At 33.5% G+C, this 22,080-nt stretch overlaps 2 protein-coding genes across 3 annotated transcripts in view; one reads left to right on the top strand and one right to left on the bottom strand.

Annotated features, from left to right (window-relative positions):
- The window catches only part of LOC123715024, a 78,005-nt gene extending 64,561 nt beyond the window's left edge, over positions 1-13,444 (bottom strand). For both annotated transcript variants that reach the window (XM_045669806.1, XM_045669807.1), the window contains exon 1: positions 13,303-13,444. The gene's annotated coding sequence lies outside the window, so the exon portion shown is untranslated. The remainder of the gene's footprint in view (positions 1-13,302) is intronic.
- A 3,045-nt stretch (positions 13,445-16,489) lies between these two features.
- On the top strand, positions 16,490-21,815 carry LOC123715087 (lipase member H-A-like). The gene is made up of 3 exons (XM_045669906.1): positions 16,490-16,592; positions 19,300-19,591; positions 21,134-21,815. Exons 1-3 carry the CDS (start codon positions 16,490-16,492, stop codon positions 21,813-21,815), a joined length of 1,077 nt encoding a protein of 358 aa, XP_045525862.1.
- The last annotated feature ends 265 nt before the right edge of the window (positions 21,816-22,080 follow it).

Below are 22,080 nucleotides of genomic sequence, written 5' to 3'. Positions count from 1 at the left end.
ACTGGTATAAATCTTAAAATGTTACATTTAAATATCTTGCCGCATATATACGCAGATGGTTGGCGGACCCATGCGTCTTATTCAATACAAAGTGAGTTGAGTTCTCGTGAGTTGTGCGCTGCGATATTGCGGGCTGCTCGATTGTGAGGTTGCATGCATGTTAGCGCTGCGACTTCTTAAGTTCTCATGTTTTTTATATCCTTTCTAAAAAAAAAATTTCATATGTATCTGATTGTCTTAATTTTAACTGCGTTGAGAGCAAAAAAAATTGAATCCGTTTCACTGACTTACTTGACTTAACTTAATACCCTATAACCCCTAGATGGAGCAGAGGTCGTCCACTGTGAGTTTCCACCGCGTTCGGTCTTGAGGCTCGTGTTTCAACTGGCTCCAAGTCTTTCCGGCTCTCTTTGCCTCGTCTGCAACTGTTCGGCGACAAGTTTGCTTGGTACGGCCACGCTTCCGCTTTCCTTGTGGAATCCGTTTCACTGGTGTTTTTTTTCAAAGACAAGAAGATGATTAGGCTTTTATATTTGACTCATGTAAAATTTTGGGACATGCGGGTTTCCTCATGATGCCTTCATTGTAGGAGTCTCAATGTAACATTGAAAGAAAAATCCATTCTAGCACAACCGTGACTCGAACTCGCGAAATGAGAGTTGAGAGTCGCCATTCGGCCAACAGTATATTACAACAGTTAATATTCCCATTAGGATGTGAAAATATAATTTTCTATATAGAATCTAATTTGTACCTTAATCAACCTTTGAGAAATTAACAGAGATTATGTCGTGAATATAATACATACAGTTTTTTTTTCAAATGCACCAAAAATGTTTTATGGTCAATTCCCAGTTTGTCAGCTACGTCGTAACTACTGATATGCCGATCTTGCTCCAATTTTTCATAAATGGCATCCATTTTTTCCGTAATAGTCGCCCTATTGCGGAAGAGAGTGACGTGCATCTTTGAGATCAGAATTTCCGAATTGAAAACGCTTAAACCAAATTTGTGCTACTCAAACAGACCATCTACTAGGTCCATAAACATCGCAAATTTTTGTTCGCGGCTTTTTTTTTGTAAAATTTTAAAATGTATCGAATTTCTTCATTAGATTAACTCATCTTGACAGTATGAAAAATAAATAAAAATCACACATTTTCCTATTTGAACTATTAATAATTATTATAAATAATAGCAAAAAGGAATTTGGAATTTCTTCCTTAAAAATTACACTTTTAATGATACGAAAACCAGCCAGATACAAATAGTATAGCCAAAGAGGTTTTATTACAAGTTCATTCATACTATATTGCGAAAAGACTTTTTCCACAAACTAAAAAAAAATTGAAATAGCTTCATAGTATCGGTCCATACTTGTATAATATATTCGTATGAGTGAATGATTCATTTGTATTGTACAAATAACCTTGGCATACTTTTCCTTAACAGGTGATCATCACAGCCATTGTCAAAAGATTTATCATACGTACAAATTAAGTTGTCGTATTATTACATCGTAAATATGGTTGTTAAGGCTTTTAATAAAGCCTAGTATTATCACTGCCTTAACGATATCAATATTGAGTTGTGATATCATCATACAAAAGCGAGATAATTTTTATTTCTCTTCGTAAGTAAGTAATATTATACTCTATATTGAGAGAACGAAGTTACGTTAATTGTTGATAAGATTTATAAATTTTGAAATTTGTTTTTACAGTTGCAGATGAGGCAAAGAGAGCCGGAAAGACTCGGAAAGAAGGGGAAAATACAAGGCCCAAGACCGAACGATGGAGACTCACTGTGGAGGACCTCTGCAGGAAGATTTTATTCGTTAATGAAACGACAAATGACTCGACAAAGCCAGCAAATGTTTGCCTTTGTGCAGAGTCAATAATAAATAAATAAAAATCAATGGCGGTAGACCTTTTTAGATCTGGGCCTCAGATTTCTGTATCTGTTTCATGATCATTTGTTAATATATTAGGCAAGTAGGTGATCAGCCTTCTGTGCCTGACGCATGCCGTAGACTTTTTGGGTCTAAGGCGGATTGCCTCACGATGTTTTCCTTCACCGTTCGAGCCAATGTTAAATGTGCACATAGAAAGAAAGTCCATTGGTGCACAGCCGGGGATCGAACCTACGACAATATTGATTTTAAAGTTTAACTAAAGTACTCGTCTCTTTCTGACATATTGTGTTGATGCTGTGTGGAAAAGAGACACATATTTCTTTACTAAAGTACATACTTTAGTAAAAACGGTGTAATTAGACGGATTTTTATGAAGGGGCCCAACTTTCAATGAATTGAAACAGCTAGTTTAAACCAATTCGGCTCGCTGCCAAGTGAACGCCTACTGCGTTCAAACTAATTTGACGATCGTAATTAAGGTTTATGGTATTCCTATGAATAAACTGGTAAACAGTGAGTAATAATGTTTTGTTTTCAAATTGTTCCAAATATCGGGAGTATTTTTTTCACCTTGTACCCGTTTTCATTGAGGCTAGAGAATAGAGAAACTATGTGTCTAACTATACATGTGCATGCGATTCTCATCACCATAAATAAGCTTGTTTTTTTAAAGTGCAACAATAAATGAGTGTGAGAAAACCGGCATTTTATTCATACAAATCGTTCTGACATATAAGAGTCATACTTATGACTATGTCTTGACTCTAAACACACCCAAATATGGTTGAAGTGAATTACTGAAGTTTATATCTACTTGCCTTAAGAAGTAGATAGGATATGTGTCTGCCATATAGTAAGCTTCTTTTTGATCATTTTTCTTTTGCCTCGTAAATAGCTACTACTTATATATTAATTGTTACTCAATTGAACTTTGGATTTGCTTTTACATTTTTGTTTATACATATTATTATTAATATATTTCTTTAGATTTTACTTTATTTAATTTTAGTTATAGTTACCTGTTTTTTTTTAGTTTTGGTATGTTATTTAATTATGCACTTCTTGTACCTTACCGTCGGTAGGTGTTTCTTTGTTATTGTTCCATATTAGGGTTGCCTGGAAGAAATCCCTTGTTAGCGATAGTGCCGCTCGTTGCCTAATAACTTATGTAACCTGCTTTTTTGTTTTTTATATGTATGATTTTGTATATTATGCTAACGAAGTGTAAATAAATAAATAATTTTGATATGGTTCATACACGGATTTAGGATAAAAAAATGTGTAAACGTCTAAAATAATTGAACAAAATCTTCTGTAAATGAGACAACTTTCATATTTGTACAATCGCGTAATAACTATTGATGAATAAAAATGGTTTAAACCCGACTAGATGTGTTACAGTCTGCTAATATCAATTATTCAATATGTCAAGAAGTTATTTAACTTGTAGCACTCGTATAAAATCTTTTGTAAGCTTTCTGCAAAACCCACATAATGATGATGTCATTACGACCTTCCCAATGTGGCTCTCACCTTATACGGATATTGCATATTATACAATTTCCTGATTACATCACAAACAAACATTTTTCTTTTATAGAATTTTTCAGAAAAAAGGTTTTTTTTTGTAAAGTGTTACCGCCGCCTATAGACGAATTGCAGTCTCGCAAGTGCTTTGCCGGCCTTTTAAGAATTGGTACGCTCTATGAAGGACCATAAGTCAAATTGAAATGGTAACACAATTACCATTTATCAACGTACTTTAGTAAAAATCTAAACGTACTTTAAGATGTTATCTTAATCTTAATTCCGCCAAATTCCTCATTTAACGACGTTTACAAGAAATCTAAATATATCACGTAGTTTATATGCGATTAAGTAGTTTTTTCGCTTTCGTTTTCATTTGTAATTTAATTTCATTGATTAAATATTTAATGTTTGTTTGTACAGCAAAAGTCTTGGAAAATTAGTTTTAAGTATTTGAAGTTAGTTAACATTCAGAGGAAAATTGATTTTGGATACTTTGTTAATTTTAATAATTTTATTTTTTGGTAACTATAACCATTGTTACAATACTTATTTCCATAACGAATATATGGATAATAGGACCTGAGAACCAGACCTGGGTACCGCCCGCCATCGCCCCCTTGGATTTAATGAATTTGCGTTTTATTGTGACCTTGTATATTTCCGTAAATTTATATATAAAACCTTCATTAGGAATGATTAATAAAATTATGTTCGGTAGTTTCCAAGTTCATCTCGTTGATAGATAACCGCATTGTTTAATATGTATTTACCTATAAAATCCTAGATAAATAATTATTATATATCATAGCGACGCAGTATTGTCCTAGTGGCTTCATTAACTCATCCATGGTTCGATCCCCAATTGTGCACCAATGGACTTTCTGTTTATGTGCGCATTTAACATCCACGAACAGCGAATGAAAACATCGTGAGGAAACTGGCTTGACTTAGACCGAAAAATTTTAAAAGCGTGTGTCAAGCAGAGGAGGCTCCCCTACTTGCCTATTTGATTGACAAATGATCGTGAAACAGAAATCTGACGACTAGACCTAAAGAGGTTGTAGCAACTGCTTTATTTATTTATATCATAGATATCGACACAGGAACATTAATGCCCGATTAGGGACATACTTAAAAAAAAAATGTGGACTGTTTTCTTTTGAATTGTATTTACGGTTGTTCAGTAACGATGATAAATATGCAATTATTGTCTATGGTTTTCTTGCTTCTAAGTTCTTCGATTGTCATAAAGATTATCCCTTACATAAAGATCCGATTTATCTCAAACGTGGTACAACTTAAAATTAACACGTAAAAGCCTGGGAACAAGTAGCTAAGTGATACGTGACGATAATGAACAGCCTTCACCTTTAACTTGGCCACAATTGAATCGCCACGAATGCTAAACAATGATAAGTACCGGCTATATGTTTGCAAGCAAAATATATATAGAGCAGTGTTGAACTAGTCGCATACGGCTCTTACCCCAGAGTACTTGAGTTACTTCCTTTACATGTTCGCTTCGAGTTCTCTCAATGTCGTCATCCTTTGTGTTTCCACAAAATTCATTCAGATCGGAATGGCTGACGGTATCGCTAATGGAAGTTAAAGAGTTAGAGCCCTTCTCGTATAGCTAAACTGACCGACAACACGAGAATCATAGACACATCGATCTGTTAGGCATAAAAGTCTGATCATGTCTGTAAAAGAATCTTCAGAGGCCTTGGCCTTGGAGACCCAATTAGGATTTTGTTACCACTGAATTGTTATTATTTAAGATTTTTAAATGATTACAATTTTAGTTATTATATTTAACTTAGATATTCCAATAAAAATACAATCAGAGCAGATGGTCGGTTCCCAAGGGAGGATAGCAGGGAATCGCAGAGGCTTTTGGATGTGGACGGAGGCTTGCGAAGCCGCGGTAGGCCAAAGTTACGTTGTTTGGAAAACTGCGAACTGGAAGTAAAAAGCAGAGAATGGGGCCGCCGTTTTGACATACAAGGCATAGCGACAAATTCTAAGCGAGTCTAAGAAGTAATCTATTCCTAGTCCATCAGAGTAACCTGTGACAAGTCTGTGACGGATTAATTTACCTAAAAGCAACAGTTATGTTGTTATTGTACAGAGATTAAGATTACAGTTACTTTAACCGTTAGTTAAGGTTAGTTTTATTGGGCTCATAATTAAGATTGTTGTAAATTTCAACTGTTCGTAAAAACCATCGTAAAATGTTAAACTGTTTTCTATGTGTGTCATAAGTTCATGGTATTTGAATAGACACACACATACACATTAATTGTATATTTGGTACAACACAGAGAATGATTGTATTTATAGAGTCCAATCGTATAGTAGGTTTATCTGATTTTAATACCTTATACATTTCTAGAGCAGTGTTGGCCTAGTGGTTGTGTGAGACTCTTGCCCCTGAGGTCGTGGGTTCGATCCCCGGCTGTGCACCAATGGACTTTCTCTCTTTTTGCGCATTTAACATAAGCTCGATCGGTGAAGGAAATCATCGTGAGGAAACCATAGACCGAAAACGTCGACGGCGTGTTAGACACAGAAGACTGATCACCCACTTCCCTATTAGATTAACAAATTATCATAATCATACACAACAACCATATACACATACACACATCAACATGTACAACAAACTAAGGCCCAGAGCTAAAAAGGTTGTAGCGCCACTAATTTTTTACATTCCTAGTAGGCCCACGAATACGTTTTCGGTACGCTCTCAGGTCCATTGTACCAAAGTAATGTTTTTATTTATTAGAAGCCAATAGGTAGGTAAGAAGTTCGCTTGATGTTAATACCGTCGTCCACGGACACATTTTATAATGGTTGTCGGCTCTTTAAGAATTGGTATGCTGATCTTAAATTTCCTGTGAAATATGAATTCAGAAACATCATGCAAGCTTAGATTAGAAAGTGCATCGTTATCGTAAATTTTGACTTTATTGTGAAGCGAAGACAAGCATTTACGCTGAAGCATGTTTCATTCCACTTAATGTTCCGTCTGCGCTTGAACACAGTATGTCAAACTTCAAATAGGAAAATTTACAGCTGATTAGAATATAATACGGACCTTCAGAGTGAAATGGAGCGAATCGAGACTTTGCTCGAACCCTTGTTATCCCGTATTTCGAAATCTTTCTAAATTACCATATAAAACAAAAACTATAACGCGCTATTAATTTCACACATGTTACAAGTAGAAAATCAGATACTTAAGAAAATATGTTATACAAAGGATATGTGTGAAAATGACATGACAGAAGCCGCAGCGCCAACCGCAACCAGATCCATGCAACTTCCTCACAGTCGAGTTGCCCTCAAGAAAACTCAAGGGATGAGTGTTTTTGAAAAAGTCGCATGGGTCCGCCAAGCATCCGCGAATATACACTGTAAATACATAATTATGTATGAATAAAGAAAATAATAACGTTAAAGTCAAAGTCAAAGTAAAAATCATTTATTCATATAGGTAACACAATGTACACTTATGAACATCAATAAAAAAGAAATATACACTAAATACTTCTAATTTTTACATTTTTGCACGCACTTACATTCTCGTGGGAACAACACGCAAATTCATAGACGAAATAGCTAACATCACTGCATACACGAATTCAAGTGCGACCAGTCACCAGAAGTAGCACCCGTTCACGAGTATCACGCATGGCCAGCCATCGGCCCCCTCGCCATATTTTAGGGAGAGAGACAACCTGACGCATGGACGCCGCCACCAGCAATGACATTTAAGCGAGCATGACGATCCTTGAAATGGGAACTTGGCTACATAAGAATAATAATAGAAAACAACACAGCAAAGTTGCTAAAACAACTGAGCTTATACTGATTTAGTATTATGAATTAAGTGGTTAATATTAAATTATTGACATTTAAATAATTAAACCTAATACGTTTATATACGTATGTATAAATACTAGTTTCCTATGAACGAGCAGCTCATGATTCATACCCATTCAAGTCTAATTCAACGGTATTTCGAATTCCAATAGATTTTCAAATGAACAATGCGATATAATTTATTGTCCGCGAGACAACCCTAGGTCACAACCACTTGCAAAACTTATAACGGATTTAACAAATATCTATGTTGATAATCACATTTCTCTATAAACAAGTAGGTGAATACCAGCAATTTTTAAATTCCTCATTTTTGTTTGCTTGAAATGGTAATAATTGAAAATTATAAATTCCGTTATTATGCACTTAGTCTATGTTAGTAATTGTTATTGCCATTACTTCGTGTTCTGCAGTACCACTTTTGAGTAAAGGTCTCGCTTTTAATGATATTTTCTGTAAATATCTCTGGGCTTTCCCTTATTAAAGCAGCAGAAAGCTGGCAATACCGAGCTTAATAGTTTAAAAATCATTTCAAAAAATATGAACGGACAAGAGAAACTTGCTTCTTCCATAGGTCCTTATTCCTTCTATTTCGTTATAAATACTAATAAAACCAGGCAAAATACGTGTAGATAAGTCTGGCTACTTGTAAATTGGTCTCAACCACGCAATGATAACGATTAACATGGAACTGTCGTGGCTATTACCAGGATAATCAGAATATAAAAATACTAATCTAGGAACGAGTATAATTTGTACCCGTACAACAAGGTAATGTGTTTTGCTTAGATATCGTGAATTATACTAAAGAATGAGTCCGAAATTCAATTTTCAATTTAGAATTATAAACGAAAACATCGAATCGGATTTTAAATATAGAAAAAGCGTTGGGTAAAAAAAACTTATAATAAATTATATTATTATTAATCGATATTCATAAATTAATGTAAATTAAATAAAAGTTGATTCATCCAAAATATTATAAAGCTTTCGATAACAATTTTCACCAGACTCAATTAATGTATCAGATTTTCTTTAGGTCTGGGCCTCAGATTTTTACAACTAATCTAATGAGCAAGTAGATGATTAGCCTCCTGTGACTCACGTCGTCGGTTTTTGGGCCGGTTTCCTCAGGATGGTTCACCGTCTGAGCGAATGTTAAATACGTACATAGAAAGAAAGTTCATTGGCGCACAGCCGGGGATTGAACCTACGATCTCAGGGATGAGAGTCGCACGCTAAAGCTAACACTGCTTTTATTTCATTAATATTATAATTAATTAAGATTCGTCCATTTATGGGTCGAAAAATCCAGTGAAGCTACAAGCTACAACCAGGTTTCAGATTTCTTTATTGATTATTTTTCTAGAGTATGTGGTCCTTCACATGACTGTTTGCCGATGTTCCCCTTCACCGGCCGGTTAATAGATATAAAAATCTTTTGGTACATAGGACGAATTCCTACTAACTTCTCATATTACTCATCCTTAGTCATTCAACGTAAATCAAAGTAAGAATTAGATGTATTTTAAACTCTTGCACGATTTTTAGCTTTTAACAAGACAGCTTTATGGCTTTTCGCAATGGTAGCGGATCTATTATCGCAATTTACATAGAAATCGTTGGTATTAGAAACTGAATATTTTAATTAACTATGAATTTATTATGACACTTTCATCTGTTGTCGACATCGTGATGAAGTGCTAGTTTATTCTACAGCAATTGCTCATAATGACGGATGTATAACGATACCTTATATTAGGAGTGGATTTTCCAAAGGATTTTTAGTCAAGGTTTTATATGACTTCGGGTAAGGTTAGGTCGGTAAGTTTATATGACCAGTTTAATAAGCGTATTATTGGTAAATATAATATATTATTGTAGACTATGAGGATTTATGACGGTATTTTTTGTATGAAATTTAATGATCTAAAATATATTTCTTTAATTTTGTATTTATTAAGAAAGATTTACAGCTTATAACTCACTAACAAAATATAAAGTTTTACGCCATTTAACAAATCTTTACCTTATAATACTTAACTGGATTGGTAATAATAAATTCATTTTAATTCAACTCTCTATATATCAAAGAAAATTATAAACTAAATAAAAATTCGTCGAGGAACACTTAATGTTGTATAACTTACAGTTTTAAGCAACAATTTATTCAGATAAAATCAGATGTCAGAGCTTATTTGTTAACATTACCCTAACTATAAATCTGTCTATGTCTATGTCTAAGACGTTAAAATTCATATTTTTTAGCGTCTTATTATACACGTATAGGTCTACAAAATGAGCTTAAATCTTATTTTTACAATAGTAATTAAGGCGGAGGCATAATGGCTAAGATGAATTGAATCATGATGAAGTCAATGAATTCTCGATGTCTTTGAGGTAAGGCTGTGAGCGGCTGTAAGGCTGTGTCTTGGTCTAACACGGTTATAGTATGAGACGTTATGGACCCTTTTATACATGAGCCAATAAGACAAAAATTCACACGGGTTTTAATAAAAACTATAATTAAATAATTAGATGTTGATTAAAGGAATAAAATATTTCGTCAGATGTGTAATGGCGAGCTTTCGTAAGCTGCGAAGGTAAAACTTAAGTGTAAAACTAATGATTCAATAATGATTTATCCACACGACCACAGTCTACAAACTAAAGTACCAGAAACTGCGCTTACAATGACAAATTTCATGGATCGATCTTTTGTGGCTTAACCTTTGTTTTGACTGTCAATTGATTCGAATCTGGGTCTTTAATGAACAGAAAATACTAATGATGTCCGTTTATAATGTATTAATACGTAAAAACTGAAGAAAATTTATGACTTTCATAAGTTTTTGTTTGAGCTACATAGACTTGGCTGCAAACATTGCTCGTAGAATCTTAGACTTTGTTCAGTTCAGTCTAAAGTTAAAGTAAAAGTTATCCACGATTATCAGCTTCGAAAGAAGCTGGCACAATGAAAAAAATAATTAAACTTATTAAAGTGTGCAAAACTGTAACTGCATTACACTGTGTAGCTGTTGACATTATGACGAGGCCGACAAGTAACATGTTATTGTAACATTAAGAGCAACCTTAAGGCTTTGATACAATAATTACCTTACGACATTCCTAAAGTCATCATGCGAATTATAAACAATTAAAATTAAGAAACTATTAGAGGAACCACCCGTCCGGGCTTAGATTGAAATTAATAAAAAATAATTTTGTTTTGACTTAGAGAGAGCAATATCTCTAGATATTTGAATAATAAAAAATAATATTGTTGATAGGATTTCTTTAGGTTTTTTTTTGTATTGTAAATTAAGTTTTGCAATTGTTTACAATATCATTATTGTTAGAGAATTTGATTTGCCGTATGAGGCTGCCGGTTGTACCATGATTTTTAAGTTAACATTATTATTTATTTCCTGTGCGGAAGTAAATAAATGTAGGTTGTTTTTTTAATGTAACTTTAATAACACGTGTCCTTTTTTAACTTAATTACAGCTTATAACTGAGTACGAGTACATTTAGTTATATACTACAAAACAGATACATAACATAACAGCTTTATAATTTATATGTCAGGATTTTGGACTCTAAGGGTAAGTTTTAAAAACGAGACTGTAGTAATTGAAGTTCAACTTAACCTAGAATTTAAAATGACAAATTTGCGACGTTGTAAAGTTATGATAACTGCAGTCAGCATCAAAAGTTCGTTTAACGCGCTAAAGTAAAACCTCCATTCATTCATTTACATTGTTTTGCCGGGTAGTAATAGGGTATAGTTCGTGGTACTTACATATGTTTTGGTCGTTATTGTGGTCACTGTAATTACAGTGAAACATATACTATTAAGAAGAATAATTAATATCAATAACTACTGCACATTCTTGTAGATGTACTATTCCTTTATTTGTAAGTTATTATTATAAATTGATAAACAAAAGAGTAACGTCCACTAACGACGTCTTTCGTCATAATTGTATGTGTTCTTTACCTTTTATTTTAATTTTAAATGGGCTCCAACCTGGTCAGTTGACTGGCAGATCACTCTGTAGTGCCAGTTGTGGCTGATACAAATAATTTTGTTGCGTATATAACCAATAAATATATACTTGACTTGACTTATCTTATTCATTTTAAGGTCTCTCCTGACACACGAACGTATATTGTAGCTACTTCATTTATGTTTACGTTTTTGACCTATGTGAGCCTCGCTATAACCGTCAGACATGATTGTACCTCAATGAACAAGTGGTAATTGTACACAAAGATAATTATCTTCTCCTTTAAGCCACCACTATGAGTGTAAAGAAAATAGCATTTTCTAAAAAAGTTAATTAACAAATCATTTTAAATTTTACAACATACTAAATCTACGCTAACAAATTCAAATTAATTTAGTATAATAGCCAATCGGACCCACAGATGTAGAGTGATTTGTCAATGGCGATCACGTAACTCTGGCGCACGATGAGGTCATGTCTACATTAGGACATGATTAAACCTACCTTAATATATACAAAGACAGGAAAAATAGGTTTTGATGAGAAAATATCAATCGCTTATTTGATAGTTTTCTTTCGGTTTTCAAATAATTAGTTAATTATATTTTTATTATTGCTTTTCTAAGTCTGATTTAGAGTATTTGTTCTGCCGTGTATTTATTTATGTACAAAATAGTAGTAATAAAATATAAAAAAATGTAAACACTATCGTATTAGAGCTATAAAGATTATTGTTGTCTTGTCCCATGTTTTTATTAAGAAATATACACATTTCTTCTATTTCTTTTGTTTCTCACGTTGTCACTTCTTTTGCCTTGTATTCTGTACGTACCCATATTTTCTAAGAAATTCTTTAATTGCTGTATTACTTTTAAGTTTCATTGGCATCTTTATTGGATGAACAAAAAATTCACGCAGCACAATATATAATTAACTTACAAAATATGGTTGATGATGGTTGATGTAGCCTAAAATGGAGGAATAACTCTCTATCAAAGTATTTTATTTTATAAGATGCCTGTAAAGGTTAGCAACTATGTGACATCTTGAAACAATTAAGCATAATAATTAACGTAATTGTACTATATAGCATATACATATTATTCTAGGTAAGCAGCAGTGTGATATATATTAAAATAAAACTTTAGGGTCCACTTATAACTATAGTAAAAGCAGGTGGTGACAGATGGTGACCAGCGACCCGAAACGAACAACAGTTCCTCATCGTTTAATGTACGGTACCGATCGCTTTTTGTTTAAAAGTTTTTCTATAATTTGACGTCACTTGTGCGAAAGATCACGTCATTACCTCCTCTAGCTCTCCCATATAGTGCAGATATGCTTTCTAAATATTCTTACTTTACTTTACCACTGGGTGAAACTTTTTGGTATATAATAGAGAGCCTCAAGGAGAAAAAAAGGAGAAAAAGCAATGAAAACCCTACAACTTTCGTAGGGTTAACTACGACAAATTTCGTATAAAAAGAAAGATGTATACAATATTGTCCCTAGTTTAAGAAGTTTCAAAAACAAATAAATATATGTCTTTGAATAAGATATTAACCAAAACTTGTGTGTTTTCATAGTTTATACTTTTATATTAAAAAAAAAACATTATTATTTCTAACGGGTTACCAGTCAACCAAAATGTCAAAAACTATAAATTCTCTACATAACTATACTCACTGAAATACATTTTAATACTTCAATATTAACAAAATCATATTAATTGCTAAAATATTTTTGACGAATTCCAAAGGTTTATGAGCTCATGCCTACTTGAATTCTCCATGTCTGATTAGACGACATAACGCGGGAAAATTATACTGGAATAATAAAAACATTATTTCCAGCATACAAGTTGAAAAACAATGGAACTAGACTTTAAACTTAAACGTATCTATGTAAAGTAACTACAGACACTTAAATGTATTTAAAGTTATTCAAATAAAAATAACTTACCAATTATTTAATTACAGATAGTACTTCCACAATAATCACTGTCACAACACTTGTCGTATTCGAATTTTAAATTCGATCAAATACTTTTTGGTTCGATATTTTTACCGCGTGAACACTGCACACGTTCGTACCCGCGCACGGCGCTGGTATGTACTGTCAGCGTTGTGGTGGGAGCGTAATTGTGGTAGGCTTTGTCTTGAACCTGACTTAGTTTCAAATGCCTGGAAAATAGAGTTATTAAAAATAGATTTCCTATAGGCAGGTATGAACAGGAAGTCTTAAATGGGAGGTCCTGTTGGAGTCTCAACGTAGACAATGTATGGAAGTTATTTAAAAATATATATATATACATTTCAAACTTTGCGATAATTATTATATAATAGTATATTAAAAGAAATAATTGAATGTATTTGTTTGCATATGTAGGACTTGGTGTAACAATTTATTTACAGGTATAAAGATTAAAAGAAACTTTACTTATAGACATACTTAATTTTAATATCTTAGCTTAGCAAAAACATACAAATCCAATATTTATTGCAAATATAGAGTATTTCTGTATACCAAAACTTTTGATTAGGTCATTCTTATAATAAACTGAATATTCCTATTCTGTCAAAGATTACAAAGTCATGATTTGCACATATAATATATTAATATCTATTAGTTGATTATTCATAATGTTTGGTTTTCGCTTGTTTAAATGTAACGCCTGCATAACATATTTATGTTAACAAAAATATTAATTTCAACTATTGCTCACAACTTTTATTCAGGCGTTATAAATTTACTAATTCTAAAAAATCTCCAAGCGGTATAAACACGAATTTATTATATTAACATAACTCGACATTTCATATGATTGACAGCAGTTCTGGTATGTGAGAATATGAGTAATACTATCGGTAGGAGAAGATAAAAATGAGAATTAAATGTAGTAATAAAACAGTTCTGCTTCATACTATCTTCATTTTGATCGAAAATTATATCAGTTTGTGCGGGTTAAAGACATCCATTAGGTAGATAAATACTATTTAAAAAATACTTTAATAATCACTAAAATATAATTACGACATTAAAATAAGCATATAACAATACTAACTTTACATAAGTTGAACTATGTGGAATGTGTGATATTCAAAGTATTATGCGGGTAATTCAGTTTTGTTGTAATTCATCGCTATATACAAAACAACTCCTAGCGGCTGGCGAGGCTAGAGGCTGAACGAATTTAGATGCATTTTTCACAGATGCTTTGAGGTACGTCTGCCCGCTTATGACGTTCCAACTTTTTTTAATGTAACGGGAGACAAACGGGCAGAAGATATTGATATAATTTATAGTGTGATTTCTGAGAAAGGGAAAATCTTTATAAGTTAATGTAAGTAAATGGCCTGAAATATAATTATTACTGAAGAAGTCATAAACATCACGAAATCTAAATTTAAGATTCGAAATAAAACTACTAATATCAAACCACCATTGCTGTTTGATTTGATTTCTTTATACTAATTCCAAACTAATGGAAAAAAGCTGCTAGCAACATTTGTGTAATTTTGTTAATTTTTATATCTCTAACAGGAAAAACTTGAAAGAAATAAAGATTAGACGATTACCAAGTAGGTCTTGGTTAAAAAAGTTGTTAATATTACATTACTATGCAGATATGTTATCTCGGAAGTATATAGGTTCAATAACGTTTTTTTTTCCATACAGATTGTATAATGTATTTTTATTTTGTACTGTTTTTAGGCTTATGCTTTGCCCAGAATAATGATGTGATAGAAATAACTGATTTAATAAGTGCCATTCAGCAGGAGATAAAGGATTCCATTGAGGAGTGTAAGTTTTTATAGATATTTGGACGATAAATGTAATTGTATTTAAAATTCCAAGATATATAGGGATGTCTTCCGATTCAAATTTATTGACGTGGAATACACTTATTACCTGGATCTAATATTCCATAACAAACATATTTTATTTTTATGTATAACAACGCTATCAAATCAAAATCACCTAAATTTCGGGCGAAAACCAAAAACTGCGTACAAATGTCTTATTTAGATTTTCAGTAACTATTTTAGTATATACACAAATTATTTTTACGATTATTCTGTCTCTGGTAAGGAATTCTTCTCTTAGCAACATTTTTTACAAAACGTACGCCGTTTCATCATATAAATTTTATACATGAAACGACATATTATACGGAAAAAATCAACTCAATTAGAGTGTTAGTGGCTTTCAAGGTTGGTTAGTGGTTTACAACCGTGATGTATATGTGAAACCAGCGCGTTTGAGACCTAAAAGTGGTGGATATTAATCAAAATTCATTTATTCAGTCGAATCACTTTGAATTGTCAACTCTACCGCCTGTTCGGAATCGCGACCAGCACACAAGGAGAAAGGCAGGAACCTCGAGCTAGTTTTTTTCTTTTTTGATCGTCTTAAGTTATTTACAATGCTTATTTTAGTTACAGTTAAATTAAATTAAATATCTGGAGAAAATTATTGTTAACTCCAAGCTTCCTTATCTTCTAGGTAATCCGATATTTTACAATAAGCTTTCCTAGAGAGATTCTGTTTTATAGTTTTCTTAAATTTATTATTTGACACATCTACCACATCACTTGGGAGTTTATTATAGAAGCCTACAGTTTGACCGATGAATTATTTATTAACTTATTGAGCCTAGTTGTGGGAACACCGAGTTTGTTTCTATTTCTAGTGTTATTAATATGATTGTCACAATAAGCAACGCTAATAATAATGGCCATATAAACAAATGATTATGGTATAGATACAAAAATCTAGGTCTTCAAGCTTTAAACGCCTTTTTTCTATATATCTAATTGCTGTATCTTTGATTTCATGTATAATTTGCAATATGAGAAAAGCACGAAGCAAGCAAGTTGTTATTGGACTTAGTATTACAATAATATATAATTTAAAATGTTTAGTTAATATCTATGATTTAATATTTTAAAGCGTCAATCGGAAAGGCGGAAAGCATTGGCCGATGTATTTTCCCGCCTTTTCTTGAAGGATACTGTTTATACCATAAACAATTTCGCACTAGCATTGTATTCGTGACATTGAATTAGTTTGGACGTACAGTCCCATTGTCGAGGAAAAGTAGACTACCTCAAAAATACGCAAATATAAAAGGTTTTATAATCTAATAATGGTATCAGTTCTGTGGTTATGTTTATTGTGGATTGACAATGTGTGGACCGAGAACAGTACTAAAGAATTGGAGGGGTACCCATCCGGATATTTGGCTGATTGTAAGTGTGCTTGACCTTAGAAACGTGAAATTGATGGATTTTTTTTGTTTATTTTAAATAAAGTGACAGGTACGTATGTTTTCGCTTTAAATACACAAATAAATAATTGTATTAAATTCTTATAATAGTAATTTATTCTTTTTAATTTAAATATATTATTTTCCTTCTTAAATAATTAAGAGTGATTATATTCATTGGTAGCAAAGAGAAGAATCGAATCATAGTTTATCGGTATTTCGTATGGTGCTAATTTGTAGATAATAGAAAAAAGTATGTCAAGAATTCTAGTTACTAAAAGCCCAATATTATTTCTGATATATTAAAATACTTTTGTTCGATTACTTAAAGTTGAAGTCCGGTACTGGTTTACAACTAACACTATCATAACAAATAAACATACAATATTTTATATTCGAATATCTGTAAGTGATAACGACAACAAATTATTTAACGGTTATAGTATATACATTAATAAGTTATTTATAATTATTTAAGTATATGAATAATTTAGTTTATATCTATTTGGTTATATTTGGTTTGGTTAACTGTTAAGTTTCTTTTGTATAAATTCACAATTTTAGTAACCATTTTTTTAAATAACTTTTTTCATATAGATAAACAAGTACCTACATTCTACCTATGAACGTCAACAGTAAAGATGTTAAAAGATTCTAAAATAACATTTACTACCAGTTCGCAAGTCAAGACCGTAGTGCGGACAAAAAGGACTGGCAAAAAAAATACTCTCCGCCACTCTTTTTAATCGGCAAGTGTCGAGTCATACAAATTGTTTGAGCTGGACCATGAAATGATCCTAATCGTTAGGATATCCTAATGTAATTGACGATTATCTAATAATTTAAATAATCATCAAATTTATAAACACACTCATATGTTTTTCCCTAAATAAGCTACCTAAATAAACTCTTTTTGATCCGGACTAAGACGATATAAATAAAAATTACATATACTTTTTACGAGCTATAATTTTAATGTCAATTGGCCGCTCGTTCATGGGTGTCAGGTGAAAGCGATTTAAAATCATTTAAATTCTACAAACGTAGTGTCGTAACTGTAACTCAAATTCCTATAATCACAGGACAATTCATACAATCCGCCCTAGTTTTTCACATTATACTTGCTATTCATATTCCCGCATTTTAAAGTGTGATGGAAAAAATTATTTATTATAGAAATACATACATTATCGTTACAGACTTTGCCAATAAAATAAGGTCGAGCGAAAAAAACGAAATTTAAATTCACTCTGCGAATATATAAATGTGTCGATAGTGTCGAAGACAGCATTCAGTAGGCACAACATCTTTGACAACCGGGATCTGTGAAACAGACTCGTTCTGGCCCTTGGTCTCGCAAATAACCTAGACCTTCGCCCTCGCACTTATCCTATAGTTACAAAGAAACCCCTCGGTCGTTTATTTGTTCAGGACCCACACACAACCCCTACTTCTTCTATCTGCCCTATGTCAATAAATCCTGGCTAAGGCAGCCGCTTTGATGTGCCAGGCGGCAGTTCCTGCAATAACACACGCTGTCTCGCAAGAGACGGTGCAATACGCCCTAGCCACCCGTATAGCCATCACCCGTTGCGAATGTCTCAGAATCGCCCGGATCACACCTACAAATAACCGGCGACACCCCGCACTCGGCCCACCAAGATTTGGCATTAAACGGCACAGTGCCATAGCCGTGGTAGCGAGCTCCGGGGCAAGTGCCGCAAAGTGATCCTTAAGTGTCCATCGAGAATCGAGGACAAACCCGAGATACATTAGAGTGGGGCTTACTCTTATGAGCACACCGCATACGACCAATTTTTTACCATCAGGAGGGATTTGAACATCCCTAAACAACCGCCAACGAACTTAACTCGGCCAGTGATTTTAAAACAATGCAAATGACCTTGTATAATCGTGGAAATCTGGTGATGAATATGAGCTTGTAAAGAAAATGTAAAGGTACTTAGTAAATAAACTTAAGGAACAAATATTGTAAGAAAACAACTGTTAAAATGTTTACCGAAGATAAATCATCCAAGGCTTTGTCCCCATACAAAGAAAGATCTTTGTTAAGTCCCGATGACGTCAAGTAAAAGCTAATACCTAAATTGTCTACATTGTCTTCGAAATAGGATTTTTGGTAAATTTTGTAGAAGCGCTGCTTTGCTACTTTTCAAAATAGATAAAATAAATACTTATTTTATCTATTATTTACTTAATAGATTTTTTGCGAACAAAATGTATACACATTTTATTCGCAAAAAATCTTTAAAAGAAATTCCTGAATGTTATAGTTTACTAGCTGACCCGGCAAACGTCATTTTGCCAGGTATATTATTTCCAGGAAACATTTTTTTAGTTCAATAAAAATAACCTATCTACTATAAGAAAATAGGGTTTGATCGTAGAGGGTGATATTTAAGGGTTTTTGTATGCTGTATCATAAAAAAAATAAATACAAAAAAATGTGTCAAAAAGAAGATTTTTGGGGTGGACACCCCTTATCATTGGGAGTTTGAATATATATATTTGATAGTAGCCGATTCTCAGACTTACTGAATATGCACAAAAAATTTCATATGCATCGGTCGAGCCGTTTCGGAGGAGTATGGGAACGAACATTGTGACACGAGAATTTTATATATTAGATATATTGCAAGCTGTGACTAACTTAAAAAAAATCTTTCCAGGTCCAGGATCAAACAAAGAAGCCATAATCACCAAGAAGAGTCTGAAATATTTGACTATAACAGTGGACAATGGTCTCAGCGGTAGAAGAAGAAAATACAATTATTATGAAACAAGCGAATTAGCGCGAGATCCCGACTTAGACTTTAGCAAGAAAACAATGTTGTATGTTGGAGGATATTTGGACAGTCCGAGTTTCATGTTTGCATCAACTATAGCCCTTATTTATAGAGAGCTAGGTTATAATACACTTTTATTGGACACAAATACCTTCACCACTATGGAATATCCTAGGTAAGGTAATTTGGATATGGTTTAACGTTTAAAAATTGTATTTGTATAATATCTGGGGCACGGCAGTGCGTACAGTAGAGTAAAAAAGCGTCACGGCCGTAGCATCCTTTTCTCAAAGCAGTTCAAGACAGATCGACTCCTATAGCTTCGTTGTTGATTAAATTAGAAGCCTGGATACCTACCTACCGGTTACCTAGCAGGGATTGTATAAACACGGTATATTTAAAATTTCAATCAATTTGAACCAGTACTTTAAGAATGATAACTAAATAGTTAAATTATTTAATTTTGCCAATCACTCACTGACCGACCGATCATTACAGACTCTAAGGCTCTTCTACCGGTCATAAAAGCTTCAAATTTAGAATACAATTAGTGTTTTAATCAAAGAATAAAATATTTTGCAATTTTAGTCCACTTTTCTAGATACACACAGATAAGAGCAGTGTTGGTCTAGTGGATTCAGCGCGCGATGCTCATCCCTGAGGTCGTAGGTTCGATCCCCGGGTGTGCACATTTTCTTTCTATGTGCGCATTTTACATTCGCGTGCGTGCGTCAGGCACAGAAGGCTGATCACCTACTTGCAAAACAAATTTACAAATGATCTGGATACAGAAATCTAAAGCCCAGACCTAAAAAGGTTGTAGCGCCATTGATTTTTTTCTAGATGCACAAAAGATTTAAAACAAAAAGAATTGTAATATTGATATGGTCACTATAACATGATAGGTTAGCTAATTACGTAATAACGACAGTCTCTACATCCAAATTTGAGAGGCGTCATAAATTCACCGACTTGGTATTGGTATGTACCAATGGATCTCCCAACTTTTTACAGAATAAGAAGTAAGTTGCGAGACTTATTTTTTTAGAAGTTATGGTTTTAATGGCATAATAAGTTTTCGCGAGAAATAGAAAACGATTCTTCAGAGAAGCCACGAGAGTGTTTTTTTTTTAAATAAACTAACTCCTTTCTGCTCATCGGTTATAAGCAGAGTGTTAGATTAGGGGCTTCATAAATTAACAACGTCATTCTTATTACATTATCATTCCTTAAATATAAAAATTTGAAATCATTTTTGGGAGCCCATAACTATAGCTTACGGTCTTCCGAAAACTATACCCTTGAAATCCTTTCTTGGCGATTCCTTTAAGGTCTCTGCAGTTAGGCTATGGAATTCATTTCCCGTCCCTATTCGCTTAGCTCCTTCTCTATTTTCCTTTAAATTTATTCTGTACAAACATTACCTGTCCACATCGTATCCCTTACTTTCTTACTACTAACTGACGTAAGACTTATCTTTCCTGTTTAGTTTTGTCTTAATAACTATGTATAACATGTATTTTTGTATTTCTTGCCTATCTTATGTATTTTAATTTTTTTTTCTTTACTCTCAGAGCCTCACCTGGAAGAGATCGCTCGAAAGCGATAAGGCCGCCAGTTGCACTCCTTTTGATTTAATTATGTTCATTTATATTGTTATCATGTTTTTTATATTGTAATGTAACGAAGTGTTAATAAGTAAATTGTCACATTTCAGAGCTGCGCGATTCATGCGTCCAGTGGGGAAGCATACAGCCAAAATGTTAGCTGACCTGACCCAGGAAGGCCTAGATCCAAAAAAGTTGGAGCTGATAGGTCTAAGTCTCGGAGCACAAACTGCAAGCTTGATAGCCAAAAATTACGAACTACTTACAGGTGTAAAAATATCCCGGCTCACTGGCTTAGATCCAGCAGGACCTTGCTTCAGAAACCTCGGCCCAGAAGACAGGATCGATAAAAGCGATGCTGATTTCGTGGATATTATAGCGACGAATATTGACGGGTATGGAATGGCAGCTCCGGTGGGACACGTAAATTTTTACGTCAACGGTGGAGAGTACCAGCCGGGCGACGTTTTGTGGACATTTTGTAATATACTCTGTAGCCATATACGGTCGTTCACAATATGGTTATCTGCATTGCGGAATCCCCATTCGTTCGTCGGTCTCCAGTGCGACTCAGTGCAGCAAGCGAGAGAAAAGCTGTGTTACGACCGAGACCCAATCGTAACAAATGTGTTGGGATTGAATTCTGATAGAAGTCAGCATGGTATATTCTACTTGAACACGGATAATAAGTATCCATATTTTTTGGGAGAAAAGGGCCTTTTAAAGGAGAACGACTTCTTATTATCTCAAACTAAAGCCTTGAATAAACAAAATGTGATCAAAATGAAGTAGACAATTGGTGTTGATTAAACATTTATTCTTCGAGGCGTATAGTTAAGAATGGGTTAGTGATTTTTAACGTTAAATTTTTTGACGTAACAACACCTTATGCACGCCGGCTTCACGCACAAGAACGCATGACTCCTTGTCCCGTTACGCTCATAGTACGCTTGCGCCGCATCTGTCTCTCTTTCACTCGACTGAACTATGCGTCCGAGGATCCTTCTTTGTATCCATACAAAATAGTGATAATTCCATAAAAGTGGATTTTATTCAT

The sequence above is a fragment of the Pieris brassicae genome, chromosome 10, assembly GCF_905147105.1.
Source record: "Pieris brassicae chromosome 10, ilPieBrab1.1, whole genome shotgun sequence".
In the NCBI taxonomy this organism is placed as follows: Eukaryota; Metazoa; Arthropoda; class Insecta; order Lepidoptera; family Pieridae; genus Pieris; species Pieris brassicae.
This window is presented reverse-complemented; position numbering and strand designations above follow the sequence as displayed.